We start from the raw sequence: 22,233 nt of genomic DNA on the forward strand, positions 1-22,233 counted from the left end.
CTATGCAACAGTCTTGCATGTTCTTCAGATGTACCCCAAAACCTAAAATGCAATTAAATAAAATTAAATTAAAAAAAAAAAAACTTACCCATAGGTAATCAAGATATTAGTTATCAGGCAGAGCCCTTTAAATTATCTGTGATCAATATATTCAAAGAAAAAAAGATAATTTCACCTGACAACTGGAAAATAACAAGAATGAAGATTAAACATAAATTTTATAACTTAAGTAAATAAATAACTGGGTAGGTTTAACAGCAGAGTCAACAAAACAGGAGAGAGACCTACTGATAATCAGTCGAAACTATCCAATTTAAGCATAAAGAAAATTAAAGTAGGAGAAATATTAAAAAAAGAGAGAGAGAAAGAGAGAGATGAGATGTAGCAAAAAAATCTATAGAATGCAGTCTCAAAAGAGGTGGGAAATCATACAGAAACATTATCTGAAGAGAAACTGGCCAAAAATATTTCAAAATTGACAGAAGACATCAAGCCACAGATTCAAGAAATGCCAAAAACCCCAAGCCAGATAAATATTACACTCAACAAACCTGGACACATTACAGAAAAACTGCTAAAAACCAATGACTTACAGCGAGAAGAGGATAAAAAACAAATTTTCGTCCAAAAAGCAGTAATAATCCTGAGAGGTGATATTTTTAAACAGAAACTATGGAACCAGAATATCTTTAGTGTTAGGAGGTGAAGGAGAACTGACACCTGTCAACTTAGAATTCTACACCCAGCAAAAATATTCAAAAATGATATTTTCAGAGACTAAAAAGAGAGAGAGAGAATTTATCATCAGCAGGACCTCACTAAAAGAAATACTAAAGAGTATTCTTCAAGCAGAAGAAAAGTAACTCCAAAGATAATGCTAGAAACTTAAAGGAAAGAAGGGCAATAGAAATGGTAAACATGACAATAGCATATAAAGACTTTTAGTGCTTAAGGCCCTAACATTGTCCACAAAGTGATAAACATATTATTCTAGTAAGCCAAGGATGTATAATTCCTAGGATAATCACTAAGAGAATAATGGAAGAATGTACAATGAGAGAATAAAAACGGAATTGAAAAACAATGGATTAATCCAAAGAAGGCAAAAAATGAGAGGAAAAAAAGACAAATACTAAGGCAATAGAAAATATCAAAATTGTAGATTGAAATACAAATATATCCTAACTACATTAATAATAAACGAACTAAAAACTCCAATTAAAAGACAGTTTTATCAAACTGGATTGAAAAATTAAAACTCAACTATATACTGTTCTACAAGACACATGCCTTAAATGTAAGTATGCAAAAATGTCTAAATGGAAAAGGATATCATGCAAAAACTCATCAAAAGAAAGCCAATACATATACTCCAAGAATGTTAGGTAAAAATAAAAAATTAAAATTAAAAAAAGCCAAAACAGAAACAGTAGATCCTAAGGCAGGAAACATTACTAAAGATAAACAGACACATTATGTCATAATAAATGAATCAATCATACAAGAAAATGTAATAATTTTAAGTATATGAGCACTGAATGACATGGCCTTAAAACACATAAAACAAAAGAGCATATACTATATGATTCCATTTATTTAAAACTTCCAAAAGTCAGCATAATGGTTATCTTTGGGGAAGTGTATTAATTTGGAGGGGCACACAGGAAGCTATGAAGGTGCTATGAATGTTATGTTTCCTAATCTGGGTAGTGGTTACAAAGGTATGTTCACTTGTTGAAATTCATAAAGTCATTCGCTTATAATTTCCGTATCTTTTGGTAGGTTAGTTATCCTTCCTTAAACACAACCTATACTTAAAAAAAAAAAAAAAAAAAAGCAACAAAGTGATTTAAAAATATTCAAGATCAGCTGGATGCAGTGGTTCATACCTGTAATCCAAGCACTTTGGGAGGCCAAAGTGGACAGATCACCTGAGGTCACGAGTTTGAGACCAGCCTAACCAACATGGAGAAACCCCATCTCTATAAAAATACAAAATTAGCCGGGCATGGTGGCACATGCCTGTAATTGCAGCTACTTGGGAGGCTGAGGCAGGAGAATCGGTTGAACCCAGGAGGCAGAGGTTGCAGTACGCCAAGATCGTGCCATTGCACTCCAGCCTGGGCAACAAGAGCAAAACTCTGTCTCAAAAAAAAGAAAAAAATATTCAAGACTGTTATTACCTACAGCAGGGACAAGAAGAAAGGACTGAACATGGAACACCTTGGACTTTGACACTATGGGTAACATTCATTTCCTAAACTGGGTGGCTTGTTCACTGTATTGCACTTTATACACACCTTACATACATATGTTAACATATATCTGAAATACTTGAGTTTTGTTTTTTTTTTTTTTTTTTTTTGAGACGGAGTTTCGCTCTTGTTACCCAGGCTAGAGTGCAATGGCGCGATCTCGGCTCACCGCAACCTCTACCTACTGGGTTCAGGCAATTCTCCTGCCTCAGCCTCCTGAGTAGCTGGAATTACAGGCACGTGCCACCATGCCCAGCTAGTTTTTTGTATTTTAAGTAGAGATGGGGTTTCACCATGTTGACCAGGATGGTCTCGATCACTCGACCTCGTGATCCACCCGCCTCGGCCTCCCAAAGTGCTGGGATTACAGGCGTGAGCCACCGCGCCCAGCTATTACTTGAGTTTTTTAAGAAAAAAATAATTCCTTATACACTGACATATCAATAGTAGCTTGTCTGCAATTAGACTGTAGGTCATTTTTATTATTTCTACTTTTCTGTTTTTCCAATTTTTACAAAATCACTATATATTTGATAACTTTTTAAATACTAATTTTTAAAAAGGAAAAATTTATCCCAATTCTCTACCTCAGTTGCCTAGAAAACACTTTAAATAAAACATATTTTATATTCCAAAGGTACAATTCTAAATAACTATACAATAATTAATGGGTAAATTAAATTATTAATGAGGCATGAAGAAAGTTCTTAGAATGTGTATGTTCTATAGCTTGACTGTGCTGATGGTAACAGAGATATATGTATTTATCAAAGCTCACTGAATTGGACACTTAAAATGTATGTATTTAATCAGATGTAAATTACATCTTAATAAAGTTGATTTTAAAAACTATTATTGCATATACATTAGAATCAATTAGATAAGAACATGTTACATACAGTACCTACAAATTCCACAGTTTTCACAGTGATACTGTTTCTTATCTTTGTCAAACAAATGGCATATATCACAATAATATTCTCCAAACAATGTGCTACATTCTTCACAAGTCTGTTGGGCCTAAAAAAGACACATAATTAAAAAATGCAACAAACTAACCAAAACATTTTGAGTTACTATTTAAGGAACTTTTGTTAAAGCATATGCAATTTATTTTTACAAGTTCTGAAACACCTAAACCAAAGATACTGCTTATTCTAGAAATTAAAAAAAGTCTTATTTATAATACTTTTGATTAAATTTTTTCAAATCACCTTAATACAGCTTTTAAAAAGAAAATAGAAATGTCATAAAATCTTACATGTTGAATTTTTTCACAGTTTATGCACTGCACTTCCTTCACTTTAAAGCGATCTAGTTGATGATCTTCATTGTTATCATGACACAAGCGGCAAGTATAAAGCTTGTCACAGCAAGGTGCCTAACCCCCATGGGAGAAAAAGAGATACAGTAAGAAGGAAGGGAAACCAAGTGTACAATGCAAAAAGAAAATTTTTTCCTCCTCCTCCTGGAACTCAAAGATTACACCCAGTAGATCAGATGCTAAACTGATCCTAAACATAACATTTCACTGGTTTCTTCACATATTTTATGTTAATTCTTCCCTTCACATCACTATGTCTATATGAAGTTTAACCCAACTTTAAAACAAAAGAAATGTGAAGGAAATCCCTAAATTGAAACACTAATCCCACAACATCTGATATGGTTTGGCTATGTCCTCACTCATATCTCAACTTGAGTTGTATGTCCAAGAATTCCCACCTGTTGTAGGAGGGACCCAGAAGGAAGTAACTGAATCACAGGGGCTAGTCTTTCCCATGATATTCCTGTGATACTGAATAAAATCTCACAAAATCTGATGGGTTTATCAAGAGTTTCCACTTTTACTTTTTCCTCATTTTCTATTGCCACCACCATGTACAAAGCGCCTTTCGCCTCCCACCATGATTAAGGCCTCCCCAGCCAGGTGGAACTCCAAGTCCAATTAAACCTCTTTTTCTTCCCAGTCTTGGGTATGTCTTTACCAGCAGTGTGACAATAGACTAATACAACACCCTAATTTCATTCTGAGCCTAAACAGCAGACAGGAAACCTCTTCTCAGACACTTCCAGATAAATTCATTTACATAATAAAGATTATATTCTTATTTTATCTGTTTTTAAGAATCATCAATCTCATATCTAATATTGCAGAAAATGCCACAAATGTAAGAGATAACCCTTGTTTTCAAGCATGGCAAAGACTGCCAGTTGTCAACCAAAATCCATCCTCTCCTTCCTGGGCACAATTGTCCAGCTACACCACACAGATGGCCATATGCCCTAAAACATGACAAAATGACAAGAGAAAAATACTGTCCCTCTAGTGACCGTGTAGAAGAAAGCCTCATCCCTAATCTGCATCACTCACCTTGGAATTGTTAAATGGGAAGAAATAAAACCTTTATTCTTTAATCTACATCATTGTTTGGGTTTTTTCATTACAGCAACTTTATCATTACAAGTATATCAAGAGATTTCCAGGCCAGTGAGCTAACCCAATACTTTCCAGTACATTGTGACCTTGCAGATCACTCATTTCTGAAGGCTTCCTATGCCACGACTTACCATAATGTAGTTCATCCCTTAAAGATTTTAACACTTAAGTGGCTTCCTTTCTCTGTTACTCTCAGTTCCTTTACTTTCTCACTTCCAATAACCTTGTCCTCCAACCCACATATTCTCATAGTTACAGGGTAGAACAGTCATTCTCAAATGGTTTGGTCTCAGCAATCCTTCACACTTTTTAAAATTACTGAGAATCCCAAAGAACTTTGGTTTACGTGGATTTTATCTATTGATACATACCATACCATAAATTAAAAAGGATACATTTTAAAAATATTACTTCTTTTTAAAAGCAACAAACTCATTACTTGTTAACATAAATAACATAATTTAATGAAAAATAACTGTATTTTCCCCCCAAATAGCTGAATTCTTGTATCTGCTTATGCATTCAAACAGTTGTGGCTAAAGTACAAGAAGAAACTCTGGCCTCACACAAATATGTGCACTGGAAAAGAAAGGAGTATTTTAATTGCCTTTTCAGAGAATTATGGATATTATTCTCTGCTATTACGGTAAAACAACAACTCTTAAAGGACAGTTGCAACATGAAATCTGAAATCGTAACAGTGAACTTTTCTTCCTCTGTTACATTAAAATCCATTGCTCTACCTTGCACTTCAAATGGATGTTTTACTCATGCACTGGTCATCTGGAAAATACTAGTTCAGTGAGTTACTTACATCTCCTGCATATTCACACATTGAACATGTAATATCAAAAAATATCATATTCATTAAAAGTCTTTAGGTATTGAAGAAAACCTCACCAAAAAAAGTCTTTTAAAAAGCTTCCAACCTTACAAAAGCTAATAAAAGTTTTCCAAAATTCTAATTTTTGTGTGAAAGCTTGAATTTTATTACTGGCAACAAATACTGTCATTTTCATTGGTAGTGAGTCTCACTTTTTTCCTTTTTGAGAAAATGTCTGCCAAATACTCAAATGTGAATGACTGTAGTTCTTTCAAGTAAAAAATGCTGTTCAGTGAAAAAAAGCAACTAGTTCACTTTACAATCCAATTGCACAAAAGTTTTTCCTCAAGATAACCCTTTAATTTAGGTTTGCATAAGTGTTTGATGAAAACTTCCCATGTCACTGCATATTAAAAAGACATAAACTCAAGGGTTGAGATTTGATGAAAATTAATGATTTTACTGCTTTATCAACATTTTTAAGTGAAACTGGCTTTTTAAAAAAACTATAGGTATAGTATAGTTCAGTGCCACTGTCTTGATTCAAGCTAAGGTACTAGCAGTATTAAGTAGCACTTTTCCACCATCAGTGCAAGTGTCAACAGACTGAAAAACAAAACAAAACAAAACAAACCCTTAGTATTCAAAGAAAGTAGTTTTGGCCTTGCAGACCCCCAAACGGACCTCAGAGATCCCCAGGGGTCCATTCACCACACTCTGAAAATCACTGCTACAGAACACCTGCACCCTCTCTGCATCTCAATTCCAAGCATCAAATTCTCTAACCACGATCTCCTCTCTAACTTACTCCAAGTCTTCCCTTGAATACACCGTCGTTCCCTTCTCTCTTCCCCTACACTCACAGATCACAATCCCAACCCAGGTTAAATCCTATTAGACTTGTATCAGAAGCAGCTGAATATGGTTAGAGAAAAAACATCCCCATCCTTGCTGGTTCATTCTCTCATTCTTCTAGAGTCTAAGATCTAAGATTTAAATGATCATTTCACATCTTCTCTGGCTTTAAAACTCTAACACCTCTTTCTCCCTCCTTAACACTCTGCTGATAAGTGTTCACTACAAAAACAGTAACTATACTTCCTGCTAACAGGCCTGAAAAAAATAGTAATCAAAACAGAACATCCTCCTATCATCTCTATTAACTTACTTGCAAATATACCGCGTCCTCTGCCTTCCCTTACGAAGAACTGACGTCTATGCTTCTAAGGTCAACTCCTTCACTTGTGCACTGGATTTCATCCCCTTTGGCTACTCAAGGACAATGCCCCTACAGTTTTCCCTCTCTCTCTTGCATTATAAAATGCTCTCACTCTATTGGATCATTTCCTAGAATATACAGACATGCTGCAATACTTCCTCTCTCTCAAAGAGTAAAAAATATCATGGTGCCACACCTGCCAGCAACCATACCTTATTTTTTGCTTCCCTTTATAGCAAAACCCCAAGAATTATCTGTAAGTGCTATTTTCAATTCCACTCCTCCCATTCTCTCTTAAATCCACCCGAATCCTGACCTCTCCACTGGAACTCCTCTTGTCAAGTTCAACAGTGACCTCTTCCTTGCCAAATCCAAAGGGCAATTCTCAGTTATCTTACTCAAACAACTGCATTTGACCTAGTTGACCATTTCCTCTTTGAAATGCTTCACTTGGCCTCTGGTATTTAAGAGGGAGAGAGAGGGAAGGCAAAAACTGTTTGACACCCAGGGCTAACTATCTTAGTGCTATGATACACAGACGTAGTTGTGTAGTTTATGGGGGGTGAAAAGATATTAAAATCAGTTTTTGACCTCAAGTCTGAAAGAGTAATAATACATCTCAGTAGAAATGCAATCATATCTATGGCATTCAATTTCCTTACAAAACACTTGGTGAATGACCAACTTTTTTAAGGAGCTTCTTCTGTGTAGTGGACCACTGTTCACCAAACCATGACTTACAGAAAGAGTTTAGGATCCACTTACAGACCTGAGATTAGAACTTGCTTCTAATAATGAGACAGTGACCAGCAAGGCTGACTTGTGAGTGAAAGGACAAAAAATAATAATCAGATTGATGATGATGGTAATAGTCATGGTGGTATACATTTACTACTCATTTACTTCAGGGAATGCACCCTGTTAAACACTATACATGCCCTTTAGTATATATACTCCTCATACACTTTAATGAAACAGGGACTATCATCCCCACTTCACGTATGGGGTAAAGAGGAGCTAGCTAAAATCACAGTTATTAAAGAAAAGAGCAAAGATTTGGATACATAGCGGTTGAGATTCCAAAGCTCAAGTATTCTAAGCAAAATTTTTGTACTGCTTCTTGTAAGGAAAACCAGGAAACTTCAATTGAATACATGCCAATTTAAAAAATATATAGCTTAAGAAGTTTTCTCAAAGTAACGATACATACTCACTAGGCAGTTTCCCATACATAATTTCCTACTTAATGGCAATTACATGATTGTCTTCTTTTCTCGGACATGTTTTCTCCTACGTAGGTCTAAACATATGCATTGCCTCTAAAATGAAGCTGGCAGGCTATAAAACTTGACTACAGGAGCTGAAATTGTATTCTATTTCTCCACTTGCTTATTTCCATCTTGACTTTCATTATTTCACCACGCACCTGAAAGGAAAAGCCCAGTACAGGCCGGGGCTGCCTCAGTCTACTTGAACAGCAAAAGACGAATAAACCCACATGCAAAGAGACCACCGTGCACGCCTAATCAATTCCCAAGAAAGAAGGTTTTGCTTTCAAGGTACGAAGCAGGTAGGAAAGGTGGGGCTTATCGCCTTGCCAAAAACGTTCTCCTCAAGAAGAACCCAATTCCAAGTGGAAAAGGTACCCTGAAAAACAGCTTAACCTCAAACAAATCCAAGCCTAACCGCCTGCCCAGGCCGCCCCAGCCCAGCCCAGCCCAGCGGAAGCTCGTCGGGGAAGAGCCCATTGAACGCGTCACCTTTAGGAGACATCCTCTGTCATAGTGCTCGCAGCCCCGCTGCCCTCGCTCTTCACCGCTCGCGCCATCTTCCCGCGCTGTCGCCGCCATCTCTCCACCTCCCCTCACATTCCACCGAGGCTTCCCACAGGATGAAAACCACGCCCAGTGAAGCTGCGCTGCTCTAGCACACCCCCTCCCAGCCGCAGCGGTCACCAGCGCTAATATGGCTCCTAAGCACGTGACCCGGGGCAGACGGATTTCCGGTTCTCGGGACTACGAGGCGGAAGCGAGGGTAGACGCAGTCTCCGTCGTTGACGTTAGTCGCAGGCTTCGCTGCTAACGGTAATAACTCTTAGGTTGCCTCTTCTTTTCCCCCCATCGCTACCCGCCGAAATCTCAGGGCGTGGTTCGGCGCGAGGTGGGGTGCAGCGGCGCGGAGACGCTGGTTGACCCCTGAGGAATGGACGCTCTCGGGGCGCATCGTTACCTGTGACAGGGCGGCCCCTCCCTCTCTCCCGGGCGGCGGGGAGCCTGGAGAAAGGGGCGGAGCTCGGCCGGGGCCCTGGGCTCTACCGGTCCCGCGCGCCGCTCTTGGACGCCAGGGCACTCGCTGGCACCTCGAAGTGCCCCTTGCTTCACTCCCTTTCCCGTTTACTTGCTGTTCATTCAAAGTATGTACTAACATTCACTATTGCCAGTCAGCAGCTAAACCGTGAGGACAAAAAGTGAAAAAAAATAGACACACTCCACCATGCCCTCATGGAACTAACAAGACTGCTGGAGGAGGAAGACATTAATAAAAGCAATCACTGCAATAAATGTAGTTACAATTTGGAAAAGTGCTAGGAAGAAGAAATGTGTGTCATGTGAGAGCTAATATTAGAGGAGCTCTGACTTAATCTGGGGGTCAAGAGTCAGGGAAGGTTTCCTTGGGGAAGCGATGCAAGCTGAGGGCTGAAAGATGAGTAGGAGTTAGTGTGCAAAAGGCTTTGTGGCACAGAGAACATGGTACCCATTAGAAGGTAGAAGAGAAGTGTACAGGCCGACAAAATGGAAATTAGATGCCTCAGGGTACATAGCTAAATATGTTTCACCTTGTTAAGGAGCCAAGACGCTGGAAAATGTTCTAAGCAAAGCTGCAGGTGTTAGAAGAAGCTATTTGTCTTTGGCTTTCTAACCAGATTTCATGTTTCCTAAAACGCTGGGAAAGGGAAAATGTCCCCTTCAGCTTTCCAGTTACTGACTCTTAACATTCTAATTTTCTTTCAGTTCTGTTATGAGTTGCTAAAATGGTGAAATGCTGCTCCGCCATTGGATGTGCTTCTCGCTGTTTGCCAAATTCGAAGTTAAAAGGACTGACATTTCACGTGTAAGGTTTTGCTGTAGTTAAGCCAAATACTTTGGCCGTGTTGTAAAAAGCAAAAGACAATTCTACTTAAGTCTTCAGTTTTGAACTTTAGTTCCCAAATCCTTTTTAAGTACCCTTTATGTTAAATTTGAAGTGACATTGTGATAACTTCTACATGTTTATAATTTAGTTTAAACGTTTTAAGAGACCTGCCAAGGTATCAGAGACTGGTTTACAAAAAAATACCATAAGGCTCACTTTTGCTAATATTATTACTTTGTATTTTTTCATACAGCCAAAGAAATTTAATGTTGTTTTCATGGAGTTTACAGTGTGAATGAAGGAGCTTTGCTAAGATATATTGCTATTTCTAATTAGAAATAGATCAAGCATAGGTTGTAGGAAAAAACATAAATTACAAGTTCAGACCAAGGGATCTTTATCTGTGTTGCAAATCAAGATGGTTTTAGTTTCATATTTTAGCCATTCTCCTGAAAGCCATGAAAGATTAAGTGAAGGAGTAATAAGATCTAATAATCGTTCACTTGCTAAATGTTTATTTTGCTGCGTTTGTGCCAGGCACTGTGCTATGTGTTAGAGAAAGATCTCCTAGCTACTTTGTTAGGTATAAGGAAATCAAAAATGAGCATATATTACCTACTTTATTTCAGAAAAATTTGAATCAGCTTGAAAATTGAGTAAGATATGGCTATTGGCCTTCAAATCTCTCAAAATAACTCTGGTCTGCAGAACTCCATGTTCTGCAGCTATTCTCTGCATTCTTTGACTGGGCATCTATAGACCTGCTGTGTATGCTTTACCAAGCAATTTTCTGGTGCTGACAGAGGAATGGAATGACAATGGGCCCTTTTTATCGAATTCTGGGTATTATTTCAGATAGGAAAAGTCCTAAGTGATAATTCTTTTATCATCTATAAATGAATAAATACCTTCAACTGTGGCTCTTACTGTAAGAGGCTAATATCCACTGAAACTTTTCTTTCTTATAATATGAGAAAAATTGAAATGAGGGCCATGTATCTGCAGCATGATTGGCACAAAAATCCGAATATTAAAACTGAAAGTTAGGCCGGGCGCGGTGGCTCAAGCCTGTAATCCCAGCACTTTGGGAGGCCGAGGCGGGTGGATCACAAGGTCGAGAGATCGAGACCAACCTGGTCAACATGGTGAAACCCCGTCTCTACTAAAAATACAAAAAATTAGCTGGGCATGGTGGCGCGTGCCTATAATCCCAGCTACTCAGGAGGCTGAGGCAGGAGAATTGCCTGAACCCAGGAGGCGGAGGTTGCGGTGAGCCGAGATCGTGCCATTGCACTCCAGCCTGGGTAACAAGAGCGAAACTCCGTCTAAAAAAAAAAAAAAAAAACTGAAAGTTACAAAAGCATGAATTACAGTTTCCTAAATATTGTAATTCTCAAGACTAATAACAGTGGCTCATACCTATAATACCAGCACTTTGGGAGGCCGAAGCAGGTGGATCACTTGAGGTCAGAAGTTCAAGACCAGCCTGGCCAAAACAGTAAAGCCCCACCTCTACTAAAAATACAAAAACTAGCTGGTTGTGGTGGCCTGCGCCTGTAATCCCAGCTACTTGGGATTTGATGGTAATAGTCATGGTAGTATACATTTGGGAGGCTGAGCCAGGAGAATTGCTTGAACCTGGGAGGTAGAGGTTGCAGTGAGCCAAGATCAAGCCACTGCACTCCAGCCTGGGTGACAGAGTGAGACTGTGTCTCAAAAGAAAAAAAGTTAACAAATCAATTTAGTTACAATTGTATAACAGCTTTAATTCAATTATTTATTAATAGCATTTGATTTTAAAATATTTTTTGTGTTTTTTTTTTCTAGATTCCCCACAGATGAAAACATCAAAAGGAAATGGGTATTAGCAATGAAAAGACTTGATGTGAATGCAGCCGGCATTTGGGAGCCTAAAAAAGGAGATGTGTTGTGTTCGAGGCACTTTAAGAAGACAGATTTTGACAGAAGTGCTCCAAACATTAAACTGAAACCTGGAGTCATACCTTCTATCTTTGATTCTCCATGTCACCTACAGGTTTGTTTACTACTTAACATCATTGCTCACTTTTTATACTATTGAAGAACCTTCACCACTCTTGCTAACATTTTTATTGTCTGCTTATTCATTTGAAGCCCATTCTTGAAGTTTTTAAATTCGTAGACTGCATCTTCAACTTTTGTGATGCGTAGTAGGAGTATTTTACCAGTAACCACTCATAAATATTTGTACATTACTCAGGTTTGGTGAAGTGGACTGACTTCAGGAATTAGCATAACTCAAGATTTTTGTCTAAAAATGGAAGTTAACATAAGAATGTAAAACTGACGTTCCAAGTTGGCAGTCCTTAACACTCGGACAGAAGTCAAGAGCAGAACCACTAACAGGACTAAAGTACTTGTAAGAGCCACATACATGCAAGCTTAAAGTCTAGGTAGGATCAAAAGGAAGAAAACCAAAAAAGAGAGATAAGAACAGGAGAATAAAAGGTCAGGAAAAGAAAGTAGAGCAGTTGGATAAGTAAACGCTAATTGAATTCTGTGTTTTTTCTCAGTAATACTCCCATGGGTTGTCTGCCTCACCCCCAGTAGTTCTCTTGACTTTATATACCTGAAAGTGAATTTCTAGAACCTATAGACTGATTGATTTATTCAAGGTGGAAAATTCAAGGAGAGCCTCCATTGAAAGGGATCTCCTTCCTGGTAGCTAAAAACAAGAGAAGTAGCCAGAAGTATACCCACTCTCATGCAGTCCTGCTCACTTTCTGCAGTTGGTCATTTTGTAGAACCTGAGTGATCAAGTAGAGAATGCCTCACTTTCTTTTATACTAATAAATATACAGTATCTTGGGAAAGTTGCTCTAGGGCTTCTGTTTTTTCCCTACTACCAAGGTGTCATCTAGCTATAATGTTAAGAGGACATTAACTTAAGAAATCTGGGTATAATAAATCAAATAAGCCATAACTTACTTTCAAAAAATACTGATTTCCTTATAACAAGTTTTTCATTTTAGAAAATAAGATAGGAGCAAAAATAAAATAAAGATAATAATCACATAATCCATAGATAATACTCTGAACACTTTGATCTGTATCTTTGTAATGATTTGTATATATGCTTTATATAAATTCATCCGTATTTATATAGATAACCTTCTGGAAATAGAATTACACTCTATATCTTTTCCTTTATTTGCTTTATTGGGTTTTTTAATATAATGTATACTGTATGCCAGGTGTTATTACAAGTACTTTACATATCTATTAACTCAATCTTTGAAAGAACCATGTGAGGTAAGTACTATTATTATTTTTATTTTATCACTTGAAAACACTGAGGCCCAGAGAGCTAGAATGCCTTCCCCAGGGTCACACCTCTATTAAGTGACAGAGACTAGATTTGATCCCAGGCATTTTGGCTTTGGCGTTCACTATTAACTACAACTCTCCATGACATTAAATATTTTCCTACAACCATAGCTTTCAAGCTTTAGTCTACATAAAGATTATCCAGCGAGTTTGTTTAAAATACAGACTCTTACCTCTTCCAGAGAGTTTGATTCAGTAAGTTGGTGTGTACTTTCTAACAAGCATCCCACTCTGTGCTGCAGATCTATGGATCACGTATTTAAGAGAAGCCTATATAGACTGTCACTTTTTTTAACTAAACTTTATATTGAAGTAAAACATATTTATAGAAACTTATTTATAAGTGTACAAATCAGTGAGTTTTCAAAAAGTGAGTACAATCATGTCACTCCCCCCAAACCAAGATATAAAACAATATAAGTGCCCCAGAAGCCTCCCTCACATGCTTTCCCAGTCACTAACCCCCAAAAGTAACTACTGTCTTGACTTGTATCACTGTCAATTATATAAATAGAGTCCTGTCTATATTATGTACTCTGGCTTCTTTAGCTCAACATCTTGTGTGAGTCATCCACATTGTAGCATGAGATACTGGTCCATTTATTTTCTTTGCTGTATAGTATTCCATTGTACAAATAAACTAATTTCTTCATGCTACTATTGATAAATGTTGGTGTGGTTTTTCACATTAGGGCTATTGTGCAGTTCTGAACATTTTGGAGCATATCTTTTGGTGCAATTATATACACATTTCTGTAGGGTATATATACGCTTCAATTATAAGTGGGAATTACTAGGTCCTGGCAATGTGGATGTTCAGCTTGAGCATATATTGCCATAGTTTTCCAGAGTGCTTTTGCAAATGTATAGTCCCACTATCAGCAAGCATGTAAGAGTTCCTTTCATTCCATAACCTTAACAGTAATTAGTGGTGTTAATTTTATAGACCATTTTTACTGACGATATAGCAGTTGATCCTACATATAAATAATAGTATATATAATCAATCTTTAATAATGTGTATAGGCTGTCATCTTTCCTTATTTTAAACAGCACTAAAATGAACTGGCTGGCTCATATCCTTATTTCCTTGAACTAAATCCTGTTCTAGCTGGCTCATATCCTTATTTCATTGAACTAAATCCTGCAAATAAAATGGTTGGATCAAAGATTATATACATTTTTAAAGATTTGCTTTTGATAAAGATCTTCCAAAGTCTCATTAGAGAAAGTCTCATTAGAAAGCTTGCACCAGTCTACTCCCTCTACTAGCTATGCATAACATTGTCTACCTACCCTTGGTATAATCCTTGGTGTAAGTTGCATTTGTAAACTCTGCTGAAATTGATGGGCAAAATGGCATCCTAATGTTTTAACCTATTTATGAATACTCATGCATGTCTTCGTTTTTTCATCAGTTTGTTGGATATTTGTATTCTTTTGTGAGTTACTTATTCGGGTCCCCTTCTATTATCTTTTTCTACACTGTTTTGTAAAAACACTGGCTGTTGAGGATAGGAATCATTTAACTGCCATCTACGCTGCAGTTCCTTTTTTCTCTCCCCTTTCTCCTACATTCCTTCCTGGTTATTTTTTTATCGTTTTTCTTCAGTGCTAGTTATGGCATGGGTTTATTCTGTTATATTCTTTGAAATTCAGGCTTTTTTAAATGTAGTCAATTCTGTATTTTCTCTTGTTACATGAGATTAGCTTCCTCACCTTAAAATTATATAAATACTCTATATTTTTTCTACCTCCTCGTGGTTTTCTTTTTTACATAAATTTTCAGTACATGGAATTTCATTGTGCTTTATTATATTAAAGGATATAACTGCTTTTCTTAATTAGTTGATTTTTACATGATTTGTGGCCTTACCCTACTTATTTAGAATGCCACCGTTATCCTAAAGGCATCTATCTGCTTGATGATCTATTTCTAGGTTTTTCTGTCTAGTCCTAAGAAAGGAGCATACTATTTTAATTATTGTTACTGTGTTAATAGCTTGTAGTGTGTAACCTCCTACACTCTTCCTTTTTAGGAGAATTTGTGTTTTTAGATGAAGCTTAGAGTTGTTTTCAGGAAGTTCTTTTAAAATTATCTGGTAGAATTTACTGATTTTTAAAAGCAATTTCCATGAAAAGAAATGTGGTATTAACTTCAGTATAAAAGTTAAGAAGGATAAAAAATGTAAGAAAGGACAAAAATATCTCAATGATTGTTATTAACTATTCTTAACAGGGGAAAAGAGAAAAGCTTCATTGTAGAAAAAACTTCAGCCTCAAAACCCTTCCAGCCACTAACTGCAATCACCATCTTGTTGGTTCTTCCTCATGTGTTGAAGAATTCCAATCCCAGTTCATTTTTGTAAGTAAATGACTTACTGAGCTCGTGTTAATACTTTTAAGATGAATATGTCATCTCCATTAGAATCAAATTTTTCAGAATCCTAGCAAAATCTAGGGGTTAATGTGTAATATCTACAAATAATATTGCTTCCTAGGGTCATTGTAATTTATATATATGCAACAGCAAAATAGAGGTAGTTAATCCTTTGGTTACATAATATAATTAATTGAAGAAAGCTTCTGCAAGGATATTTCTACCAAGAAAATAATTAATTCTTCCCTTTAACTGCTATAATTTCTATATGAAATATGTAATAAAAAATAGCTATTTCTTTTTAAGTTTTCTCAGTCATACACATACAGAGTATTCAAGCTTGCATTTATTTATTCATCTCATTGCTTGTTCATGTTAGAGGCAAGCATGGAATGTAGATCTCTTTTACTACCTTGATTAATATAGCTTTAGAATAATCTTTTTTTTTATTTTTGTGAGTACATAGTAGGTATGTATATTTATAGGATACATTAGACATATTTAGGTATACAATGAATAATAACCACATCAGGGTAAATAGGGTATCTGTCACATTAAGGATTTATCCTTTATGTTACAAAAAAAATCCAATTCTACTTTTAGTTATATTTAAATATATAATAAATTATTGTTGGCTATAGTCACCCTGTTGTACTATCAAATACTAGATTTTATTCAGTCTGCTTAACTAATTTTCTGTACCCGTTAACCATCCCCCACTTCCCTCCACCCCACCATGCTTACCAACCTCTCATTACCATCATTTTACTCTCCTATCTCTGTGGGTTCAATTCGTTTTGATTTTTAGATCCTGAAAATAAGTGAGAAGATGTAATGTTTGTCTTTCGGTGTCTGGCTTATTTTACTTAACATAATGATGTCCTCCAGTTCCATCCATGTTGTTGCAAATGTCTGAATTTCATTTTTTTCATGGCTCAGTAGTGCTCTATGGTGCTTAAGTGCTGCATTTTCATTATCCATTCATCTGTTGATGGACACTTAGGTTGCTTCCAAATATCAGCTGTTGTGAAAGAGCTGCACCAAACATGGGAGTGCAGATACCCCTTTGATATAATGATGTCCTTTCTTTTGGGTATACACCCAGCAGTGGGATTGCTGGATCATACAGTAGCTCTATTTTAGTTTTCTGAGAAACCTCCAAACTGTTCTCCATAGTGGTTGTACTAATTTACCCCAACAGTGTACAGGGTTCCTTTTTCTTCACATCCTTGCCAGCATTTGTTGTTGCCTGTTTTAGGGATAAAAGCCATTTTATCCAATGAGATATTTTCTCATTGTAGACTTGATTTGCATTTCTCTGATGATCAGTGATGTTGAGTACCTTTTCATATGCCTGTTTGCCATTCGTATGTCTTATTTTGAGAAATGTGTATTCAGATGTTTTGCCAAGTGTTTAATCAAATTTTTAGATTTCTTTCCTTTTGAGTTTTTTGAGCCCCTTATATATTCTGGTTATCAATCCATCATCAGATGGATAGATAGTTTGCAAACATTTTGTCCCATTCTCTGAGTTCCCTCTTCACTTTGTTGATTGTTTTCTTTGCTGTATGGAAGCTTTTTATCTTGACGTGATACCATTTGTCCATTTTTGCTTTGGTTGCCTGTAATTGTGGGGTATTACTGAAGAAATCTTTAGGCCAGGCATAGTGGTTCATTCCTGTAATCCCAGCACTTTGGGAGGCCAGGGTGGGTAGATCACTTGAGCTCAGGAGTTTGAGACCAGCCTGGGAAACATAGTGAAACCCCATCTTTACCAAAAATACAAAAAAAATGAGCTGGGGTGGTGGCATATGCCTATAGTCCCAGCTACTCAGGAGGCTGAGTGGGAGGATCGCTTGAGCCCAGGAGGTCAAGCCTGCAGTGGGCTCGATCACACCCCTGTACTCCAGCTTGGGCAACAAAGTGAGAACCTGTCTCAAAAAAGAAAAAAAAAATATTTGCCCTGACCAGTGTTCTGGAGAGTTTCTCCAGTGTTTTCTTATAGTCGTTTCATAGTTTGAGGTCTTAGATTTAATTCTTTAATCCATTTTGATTTGATTTTTGTATATTGTAAGAAGTAGGAGTCTAGTTTCATTTTTCCGCATTTGGATATCCAGCACCATTTATTGAAGAGACTGTCTTCTCCCTAGTTCATGTTCTTGGCACCTTTGTCGAAAATGAGTTCACTATAGGTTTGTGGATTTGTTTCTGGGTTCTCTTTTCTGGTCCATTGGCCTGTGTGCCTGTGTTTAGGTTTATGGCATCTTTAACTTATTATAGACTATGTTAAAGTGATATTATTCCACTACATATGCAAAAATCTTATGGTCATATACTTTCATTTTTCCTTTGTGCTATTGCTGTCATGCATTTCACTTTTACATGTGCTGTAGACTCCACACCATATTATTATTTTTGTTTAAACAGTAAGTTATTCTTTAAAAAGATTTGGATAATAAGAAAAAAAATCTGATATTATCCATGTAGGTGCTATTTCCAAGGCTTTTCATTCCTTTTTGTCAGTCCATATTTCCACCTGGTATCATTTTGCCTACATGACTTACTTTAACATTTCCTACAGTGCAACCATAAAAATGTTAATTTCTTATAGTGATGAATTCTTTCAACGTTTCTATTTCTTAAAAAGTTTGCTCTTCACTTTTGAAAGACATTTTCACTAGGTATCAAATTCTAGGTTAACAGTTTTGGGGGAGGGGCAGTTGGTTTTGGTACTTTTGAAAATGTTGCCCTACTGTATTCTTAAACGCACTGTTTCTGATGAAAAATTTAATTGTCAGATTTATTCTCTGTACCTAATACTTTTTTTTCTTGGCTTTTAAGAGTTTTTCTCTTTTTTAAAACTTTTTATTTATTTATTTATTTATTTATTTTTGGAGACAAGGTTTTATTCCATCACCCGGGCTGGAGGCAGCTGCACATTCACAACTCACTGCAGCCTCAACCTCCCAGGCTCAAGCAGTCCTCCCACCTCAGCCTACTGAGTAGCTGGAACTTACCAGCATCTGCCACCATACCAGGCTAATTTTTGTATGTTTTTGTAGAGACTAGATTTCCCCATGTTGCCCAGGCTGGTCTCAAACTCCTAAGCTCAGGCAGTCCCCCTGCCTCAGCCTTCCAAAGTGCTGGGCCAGGCATGAGCCACCGTGCTGGACAAGAATTTTTTTCTTCCTACTGCTTTTGCCTGATCTGATGAAGATATGCCTTGGTTTCATTTTCTTCATGTTTCTTATGCTTAAGATAAGATTTGTTGAGCTTTTAGCCAGGCATGGTGGTTCATGCCTGTAATCCCAGCACTTTGGGAGGCCAACGTGGGCAGATCACCTGAGGTTTGGAGTTCAAGACCAGACTGACCAACATGGAGAAACCCCATCTCTATTAAAAATACAAAATTAGCTGGGCATGGTGACAGGCACCTGTAATCCCAGCTAGTAGGGAGCCTGAGGCAGGAGAATCGCTTGAACCCAGGAGGCAGAAATTGCAGTGAGTCAAGATCGTGCCATTGCACTCCAGCCTGGGTAGCAAGAGTGAAAGTCCTTCTCAAAAAAAAATTTTTTTTGTTGAGCTTTTTTATTTAGCAGTTTATAGTTTTTGTCAAACTTGGAAAGATTTTTGCCATGATTTCTTCAAATATTTCTTTCTATCCCAATTTTTCCTCTCCCATAGGAATTCTAGTTACATATATATTAGGCTGTCTGAAATTGTGTAACAGGTTGCTGACGCTTTGTTTTTTTTCCATCTCCTTTCTCTCTGTAGTCCATACTGGATAGTTCCTATTATTGTAAATGTACATTCATTAATCTTTTCTTCTGAAGTGTCAAATTTCAAAAAATACATTGCCATTCTCACCAGTATATTTTTTACTTCACACATTGTAGTTATCTGTAGATATTCTAGTAGAGTATTTTTTTATCTTTCATGTACTTAACTTTTTGAATATATGAAGTGCAACTTTAATAACTTTATTAATTGTCTGCTAATTCTAACATTTGTATCAGTTTCAGCTTGGTTTCCATTGATTGATGTATCTCAGTATGACTAATGCTTTCCTGCTTATTTGCATGCCTGGTAAATTTTGCATGCCATGATATTTTTGTATCCTGTTTTGTTGAGCGTTATTCTGGGGTACAGTTAGTTAGAAACTCTTTGACCCTTTCAGGTTTTACTTTGTTTGACAGAACTAGAACAGATAGGGCTATTTATTATTCACTATGCAGGCAAAACCCTTTTGTATACTTACTGTCCGTGAATCTTGACATTTTCAAGTCTGGCTAGTGGGGATAGTGCCTATGCTCTGTGAGCACAGGGCACTCTTAATCTCTGGTTGTTCTTTCCTCAAGCCTTGAGTAGTTTTTCACGTGCATATGCTGCACGTGAAATACTCAGGGGCATCAAGGGGGAGCCTCTGAAGATCTCAAGTTTTTTTCTGTGCAGCTCTCATCTGTCTAGTACTTTGTCCTGTGAACTGTAGCCACCTTGGTCTCCCTGGATGTTTTGCACTACCTCCTTAACTCAGTCTGCTAAGCTCTGCAGGGGTTTCCCCTCCTTGCCCTGAGGCCTAGAAACTCTCAAGTAGTCAGCTAGGGCAGTCTTAGGTCTCACCTCTTTGTTTCCCATCTGTCCACAATAGCTGCCATCCTTGCCAAATCCATTATCCTAAAGCGATTTTTTTCTGTCTTTTAAGCCTTGTGTTGGTTCTTTGAGGGAGGGGTCAATCCAGTCTCTGTTACTAATTTTAATATTAAATAACAGCTTTTCAACATTATTTTATGGTACCTTTCTAAAATATGTCAGCGTTATTTTTCCTATTTTCAAATAAAGAAGGAAAAAAAAGCATGTCTAGCAAATTTAAGCATAACCGTAATAAATACTGAGAGGAGTTGTCTCTGAAAAATTCCAAGACCAGAGTCCTCTCTAAATCCCCAGCACCTGGCCTGAGAACCTGCTGCAGTACTCTTTTCCTGTCATACCTTATAAAACGAAATAGCCATCCAATAAAGTAATCCAGTTAAAAACTTAATTTAAATTTGTCTGATAGGTAAAAATTAAACTTACCAGCACCACATTGAAGGAACAAAAGCTATAGGGCAAACGCCGGGCATAGTGGCTCACGCCTGTAATCCCAGCACTTTGGGAGGCTGAGGCAGGTGGATCATGAGGTCAAGAGATTGAGACCATCCTGGTCAACATGGTGAAACCCCGTCCCTACTAAAAATACAAAAAACTAGCTGGGCATGGTGGCGCATGCCTGTAATCCCAGCTACTCAGGAGGCTGAGGCAGGAGAATTGCCTGAACCCAGGAGGCGGAGGTTGCAGTGAGCCGAGATCGTGCCATTGCACTCCAGCCTGGGTAACAAGAGTGAAACTCCATCTCAAAAAAAAAAAAAAAAAGCAAAAAAGCTATAGGGCACATTGCAAGTGTCATGATGTTCGTAGAGATTACGTGTTTCCCATCCGTAATATTCTGTAGACCTTGTGTTTGCCTGGCCTTAGTAAAAGGAGGCACTTACACCCTAAATTTTGCTTCTGCTCCGTCTTCTTCCTACGTTCCTTAAACCTCTAAATATCACCAACTTAAAGATGTTCTCTAAGCATTATAAATGAAGAAACAGCTTAGGCTTAGTTATGAGCTTTTTTTCCAACTACATGTCTGTCTGATTTAATAACTTGGTGTTTATGTTTTTAGGAACATAGCTACAGTGTAATGGACAGTCCAAAGAAACTTAAGCATAAATTAGATCATGTGATCACCGAGCTAGAGGATACAAAGGAAAGTCTACGGAATGTTTTAGACCGAGAAAAACGTTTTCAGAAATCATTGAGGAAGACAATTAGGGAATTAAAGGATGAATGTCTGATCAGCCAAGAAACAGCAAATAGACTGGATGCTTTCTGTTGGGAGTGTTGTCAGGAGAGCATAGAACGGGACTATATTTCATGAAATAATTTCACATTCTACCTAAAATTGTCATTGGTACAGAATTTTAGAAAATCTCATTTACCATCAGTAAATAATATCTATCATTTAAAGTCCTGCTTTGGATTCTCTGGAGCATTATGTATTATAGTTGTTATCCAAAGACTTTTTTGAAAGTATACAGAAATTTGTAGTAATTATGTATTTGTGTGACTTGTGACAATTATGTTTTTATAGACCTATACTAGTGCCAGGTCACTATTGTAAGATGTTAAACTCTCAAGAAAATGTCACAGAGCTAAAGAAATGATGTCAAATTAGTCACATTAAACTATAGTAGAAGAAATTTGACACTTCTCCAGCAACATCAGATTTTTGGCTTCAAAGGAGTACCTTTACTTACATGTGCTTTATGGTAAATTCATTGAATTTTACTTTAAATGCATTTTACTACAAAGCACAATTCATTTACAATACATATCCATCTTAGATTCAATCCAGGGTGCTTTAGCTATCAGTAATACCAAAGGATCTTTTTACAAGGCTTCCTGTGGTATTGACTCTGGGAATAACACATGGTGAAGATCTATTGGCTTTTAGAATTGTTCAGAGCCAATTTAAGAAGACCCCTCGTGAAGTCTCAGTTTTCAGTACAGTACATCATTCCTCCTCACTAGGAGCAC

At 37.1% G+C, this 22,233-nt stretch overlaps 2 protein-coding genes across 3 annotated transcripts in view; one reads left to right on the forward strand and one right to left on the reverse strand.

Annotated features, from left to right (window-relative positions):
- The window catches only part of RCHY1 (ring finger and CHY zinc finger domain containing 1), a 45,608-nt gene extending 36,928 nt beyond the window's left edge, over positions 1–8,680 (reverse strand). The window contains exons 1-3 of the mRNA XM_010342604.3: positions 8,498–8,680; positions 3,517–3,636; positions 3,160–3,275 (exon numbers count right to left, since the gene is read on the reverse strand). Of these exons, the coding sequence (XP_010340906.1) occupies positions 3,160–3,275; positions 3,517–3,636; positions 8,498–8,587 (326 nt within the window). The 5' untranslated portion in view covers positions 8,588–8,680. The remainder of the gene's footprint in view (positions 1–3,159; positions 3,276–3,516; positions 3,637–8,497) is intronic.
- A 57-nt stretch (positions 8,681–8,737) lies between these two features.
- THAP6 (THAP domain containing 6) lies at positions 8,738–21,881 on the forward strand. 2 transcript variants are annotated; one of them, XM_003931978.2, is made up of 5 exons: positions 8,738–8,821; positions 9,749–9,848; positions 11,697–11,904; positions 15,475–15,600; positions 21,320–21,881. In XM_003931978.2, exons 2-5 carry the CDS (start codon positions 9,769–9,771, stop codon positions 21,572–21,574), a joined length of 669 nt encoding a protein of 222 aa, XP_003932027.1. In that variant the 5' UTR covers positions 8,738–8,821; positions 9,749–9,768; the 3' UTR covers positions 21,575–21,881. The 2 variants fall into 2 exon arrangements, with proteins under 2 accessions (XP_003932027.1, XP_010340908.1); XM_010342606.3 differs by lacking the exon at positions 9,749–9,848 and having other exon boundaries at positions 8,744–8,821.
- Positions 21,882–22,233: the final 352 nt, after the last annotated feature.

The sequence above is a fragment of the Saimiri boliviensis genome, chromosome 3, assembly GCF_048565385.1.
Source record: "Saimiri boliviensis isolate mSaiBol1 chromosome 3, mSaiBol1.pri, whole genome shotgun sequence".
NCBI lineage: Eukaryota > Metazoa > Chordata > Mammalia > Primates > Cebidae > Saimiri > Saimiri boliviensis.